The sequence below is a fragment of the Lytechinus variegatus genome, chromosome 1 (genome assembly GCF_018143015.1).
Source record: "Lytechinus variegatus isolate NC3 chromosome 1, Lvar_3.0, whole genome shotgun sequence".
NCBI lineage: Eukaryota > Metazoa > Echinodermata > Echinoidea > Temnopleuroida > Toxopneustidae > Lytechinus > Lytechinus variegatus.
The window spans coordinates 73,305,122-73,310,717 of NC_054740.1; the positions used below are offsets into that span (position 1 = coordinate 73,305,122).

Sequence of the window (5,596 nt, forward strand, 5' to 3'; positions counted from 1 at the left end):
ATCCCCCCTTTTTTTACATGAAATCATAATTGTTTCACTTTTTTATACACGTATAAATGATATGTCTCCCTAATACGTTGCAGCAATAAATATACATTGCACTAGATCAGTTGTCAATTTCATTTGGGGGGGTCCTTGAAAACAAAATCATATGTTAAAATACAAAAGAGAAAGAGGGGTTACGACATTATCCGTTCGCTCAATGAATTTTCATGAACACATGCATATAACTGTTTTACCGGAAAATTGCAAATCTTTAAAATGCCATAACTTTGTTATTCCTTTCCGATTTCGATCAAATTTTTAGTGTTTTGTTTGTCTGGGTTTTCTATATCTGTTCAAATCATACTATAATCAGTCTGGAGTACTCCTTAAATCGTAGAGGAAACACATGTATAGAAACGTGGTTTCTTTTGGAATTGAATAATTTAAAAGGTAATGCCCCAAAATAATGTAGGAATCCTACTACCTCCATCATCTTCGCTCGGAGTTGTGTCCGTAATTCCCAATACAATGCGCAAGGACCTGAAAAGTATAATGCCCTACTTTTATTTCCAGATACCAATGAATGTTTGAGTGGTCCTTGTCTAAACGGAGGGACTTGCAATGATGAAGTTAATGGCTATTCTTGTTTATGTGTCAACGGATATGGAGGATCACATTGTGAAACTGGTGAGGATTATTTTTAGAAAAGAAAAAACTCAGAAAGATCCAATTTCATGTACTTATACATTTATCATGTTTATAGCTGTGCTTGTGGGTGTGTGTACGTGCGTAGCGCACGTGTGTGCATGGGTGTATAGGGGGTGCGTGATTGTGAGACATAGAAAGACGACACCCAAATTTTTCCGATAGTCTGTCTACTTTCAGTAGTATGTGTGTATCGAACACATTGATTAAAGTTGGAACTGAACAAAACAACAAATGATCTTGCCTGAAGTGTAACAAAAATCGGAAACCTTACCATACCGAATGATACTTTGACTTTTCTAATTTGAATCGCGATTTTTTTTCCGTGGGCCATTCATGTTTACAATTGAGTAAATATTCTACCTTACAATTTTTGTCAGGCTTTGGTACAAAAGTTTTTTATTCCTCTTGCCAATATAAATTTGACTTTCTGAATTTCTTTCCATTTTATTTGGACATTTTATCATGTATATGTTCACGTCCTATCCTATAACTTTCAGTTCAATTCAGTTAAGTTCAGTTCGTATGTATTTAATCTCTAAAAACAGGAAGTACATATTTGCATCAAATATACACATCAAGTATACAGATTGATAATAAAGCGAATAAATCATATAAAAATAACATAAGATAGATACAATGATATTATTTGGCCTGTATGGTCACTCATAGAAGAAATCAAATAGGAAGACTTAAAATAAAGCCAGTAATGGCCTTGTGAGATAAAGCCTCTTTATAACTTTCAAATGCTTATGTGGAGCCTACTTTGCATATTATAATAAAAACAAATGTATATATACATATTAAAAAACATAGGTGACATACATTGTGTAAGGGGTGAAAGATGTCCATATAAAATTGTAACAAAGCTGCTAAATTCGACATATTTTGAAGTAAAGTATTGTTTTAATCTTCTTTTAAAGAGGAAGAGAGATTTGCATGAGCGAAAAAAAAATTAGGTACAGAGTTCGAGATTAACGGGAAATTAAAACGTATAGCTTTTTGTACAAAGGTTTTTCCTACTTTCCATAAATGAAATAAACTACTCATACGTGTATTGTGATACTGTACAGTATTATTAATACAAAATATTTACCTAACCTTGTTTGGCAACTCTTTTGTGAAGTAGAAAAACCCTGATATTGCTACTCGATATTTTTATTTTACTCTTGGTTAGCAGAAGCGCTAACACATTACTGAACTCTTTTCACACTCAGATACTGATGAGTGTAGCAGTGTACCGTGCCTAAACGGTGGTGCCTGTATGGATGCTGTCAATAGTTACTCATGTTCTTGCGCGTCTGGCTTCGAGGGAATACACTGTGAGACTAGTAAGAATAACTTTATCTATTAACCTATATATGAAAGAATATTCTTCATAACCATGGAAATATCAAAAGCTACCAGCTAATGTATAAGCCTAGTAACTATCCCAACCATTCCTGCAATCACACATTTAGGACAATGGAACGAATGGGGAATGCGACAAAAGTTTAGTGATCAACGAGGGAAAATCGAGAAGATATAATAAAACACTCATGTAATGATTAATAGATGTAAGGCATATAGTCCATATAACGTGCATAAGAAGAATCTCTACAATTAAGCATATCGTCCATATAAGAATAATATTGATAAGTAACTTTTATACCGTGATTTTTAGACAAGGTGCGATTTCTCATATATCGCTCAATAACGTGAAAAATAACGTTATTTTTAATAAGACCGGTGTGTCGGCTCAGTTGGTAGAGCGTCCGTCTCACATCCGGGAGGTCGATGGTCATGATGGTTCAAACCAAGGCCGCGTCAGACCAAAAGACGTTAAAAGATGGGAGTTGCTGCTACCCTGTTTGGCGTTAAACAATTAAAGGGATAGAGCCTCGTCGATCTGGTACAGCGGCTGCCGGGCCGACGATCAAATGGGCAAAACAAATTTTCGGAGTATTTTATTTCTGGTGTCTATTTCGAACAATAAAATATGGATTTTAAGATTTCAAGAAAATTATTTTGATATCTTCCGAATCTTTACTGACAGATATTAATGAATGTAGCAGCAACCCGTGTCAGCATGGTGGTACCTGTTCGGATGGTGTCAATTTGTATTCATGTGCATGCCCATTACCTTACTATGGAACGAGCTGTCAGGATGGTAAGTAAATTTCGATAAGCTTTCAGATTGTATATATATATATATATATATATATATATATATATATATATATATATGTATGTGTGTGTGTGGGGGGTGTATTATACATACAGTGCGTCCCCCAAAAAAGAAACTGACCAAGATTCCCATGTCTGTATCATTTAAAGGCAAATGAATAGTGATATTTCATTCACATAATCATATAACTAATGTATTACTCTTTATTTTGATACCTAATATGAGACAAACACTTCACGCATTATTAGCAAGACGAAAAATAGTTGGCGCAGAAAAAAATGACATGATTGGTTCGTGATACGACGACCGTGCATATTCGACGTTTGGTTCATTAGCATTTCTTTTATAGTCTCTCACTGAACCCTGAAATGAGAGTGGATTCGGATTCTGCGCAAACCGTTTCTGATGTGCCTAAATATTTATTGTTTGTTATCTGCCATGCGTGAACAATTTGCAAAGCTGTTGGTTTCATGAGAGATGAGATTCCACTCTTGCCATGAGTATCAAATTTATAGTAAAAACATTTTAGTAATACTATTGTGTAATCTATCTCTGAAAACGGGTTTCCTTTTTTTTGTGGGACGCTCTGTATATGTACGTATAATGAAGGCATATAGATGTAAGACGTATCTTTCTGATTGTATTTATTCGGCGAGATATATTGGCCGTGAGTCATGAGGCCTCCATCAGGCCTATGTACATTGAAACAAGCAGAACAGAACAAAAACTTGCAAAATAGGTAATAAAAACAAAGAAAGTAACTGAAAAGTATCTGTGATAATCATGACGGGGGGGGGGGGACTTCCATTTACGAGTGGATACCATGCGCGACCACCACCCTAAACACGTATTTTCCACATACTGAAAATGCACCCCTTAACAAGTAATGGCGAGTAAAACCCTACCCTTAACAAGTATTGGAAGCAAAACGATACTCTTGGCAGGTATTCTCTGAAATGAACCCCTAAACAAATACAGCCATATTTTATTGTTATGTCACGGGCCCTGGTCACGGGTCCGTCGGTCGTCGGGTTTAACCTTTACATATCATATAGATACGACCCCACCTTCCACACCTCGCGCAAATCGGCCTCTAAACACGTAGTGTTGGGGCAAAAAGGACATCCTTTAGTTTATAGATTTGAATTTTGTTTTATCATCCCCACAAACTTGACCCTAAGCACGTCGAAGTAGATACCCCTTTTTCATTATTTTTGTGTTTTGACACCCTTATCGCGTTACATACGTAACGTGCCCTATCTTGAAAAAGACATCCTTTTTTCGTTATTTGGGGTCGCGCATGCCCCCCCCCCCTCCGGGAATCACGATCAACTAATCTGAAATAGTGACAATTCAAGCACAGTTTCAGTTCATGAACATGGAGGCGTATACCACTTAACCAATAATACAAGATTTTTTTTTCGATACACTGATCTGCAAAAGTTCTGAATTCATGTAGGACGTGGCCTGTATTACTGGACCAATAATGCGAGCACAAAGAGCGAGCTTAAAATTTGTGATCTTTACTCATCAGAAAAAATTGACATCTCAAGCATCATTGAATTCATGAACAGTATAACTTTATCACAATAACTTGAGCTGAAATTGTGGATTTATTGATCTAACAAAGGAACATTTCAAACAATGTCAACAAAGTGGAGCGTTGTGTGGATTAGTCTCCGGACTTTGAAAGATAGGGTCATGGGTTCAAATCCCAGCCAGGAAGTAGTTTACTTCAGCAAGAAATTAATCCACATTGTGCTTCACTCAACCCAGGTGAGGTGAATGGGTACCTGGCAGGAATTTATTCCTTGACAAAATGCCGAGCGCTGGAAAGCTGCTTGAGCTACAGCCGGGGTAATAATATCCAAGTCCTTTGCAAGCGCATAGAGACGTTATTCATAAGAACTGACTATTGTTATTGTATTGAATTGACTTAATTGAACAGTAGCTTATGTCTGTAAAGCCTGTATTGATTTTCATGAAATAGAAAAATAAATTTTCAGATAAACAGTGTATGATAATAATCTGTCGAGGTGTGATCTCTCTCTCTCTTAAATCAGTGGGCGTGAGGCTCGCAGGTAGTTCCAGTGCTAACGAGGGACGAGTGGAAATATTATACTCCGGAAGCTGGGGGACGGTATGTGATGATGGCTTTGCAGATGTCAGTGCTGGCGTAGTATGCCGGATGTTGGGATACAATAGTGGTAGCGCTTTCTGCTGTGCTTACTTTGGCCAAGGTACTGGAAGCATCGTCCTCGATGACGTGGTTTGCGGTGGATTCGAAACCAACATTTTTGATTGCCCAAAGTCTCTCACGCATAATTGTGGCCACGGTGAGGATGTATCCGTAGTATGTGTTTAGATTCAGGTGTTGGAATGTTTCACACATTCTTGCATAATAAAAGCTTTGATCCAACCATACAAACTCTTAACATGGACCTTCAAGAGCAAGAGGGCATATTTTAAGCAATCACTTTGCAGACGCTTTCTATAACGCAGAAAATTTTCTGTCAAAAGCCCTTCAAAACAAACTTTGTCGAAAATCAGTGACTCTAAACAGCAGTGATGTCCAGGACTCTTGACAAACGACATGTTTTTGTCCGGTCCGAATCTTAAGACGATGTGATTTCCCTGTCCACCATCTCTCGACGTGGATCGACTTTTAATGTAGCTGTCCATGATAGACATTTTCAATAGATTCTCAACGTTGTAGAAAGTGCCTGCCAAGTGGATGCT

At 37.3% G+C, this 5,596-nt stretch overlaps 1 protein-coding gene across 1 annotated transcript; it reads left to right on the top strand.

Moving 5' to 3' along the window:
* The first annotated feature begins 1,912 nt into the window (after positions 1-1,912).
* LOC121422399 (scavenger receptor cysteine-rich domain superfamily protein-like) lies at positions 1,913-5,377 on the top strand. Its single transcript, XM_041617414.1, has 3 exons — positions 1,913-2,021; positions 2,726-2,839; positions 4,921-5,377. The coding sequence occupies exons 1-3, from the start codon at positions 1,955-1,957 to the stop codon at positions 5,220-5,222; spliced, it is 483 nt and encodes a 160-aa protein (XP_041473348.1). The 5' UTR covers positions 1,913-1,954; the 3' UTR covers positions 5,223-5,377.
* The last annotated feature ends 219 nt before the right edge of the window (positions 5,378-5,596 follow it).

Bases quoted from the DNA above. Each gene is read 5' to 3' on its own strand.
- LOC121422399 (XM_041617414.1), top strand. From the start codon at position 1,955: ATGGATGCTGTCAATAGTTACTCATGTTCTTGCGCGTCTGGCTTCGAG. The intron at 2,022-2,725 runs GTAAGAATAACT...CTTTACTGACAG, and splicing joins GGGAATACACTGTGAGACTA to ATATTAATGAATGTAGCAGC. The intron at 2,840-4,920 runs GTAAGTAAATTT...CTCTTAAATCAG, and splicing joins TGGAACGAGCTGTCAGGATG to TGGGCGTGAGGCTCGCAGGT.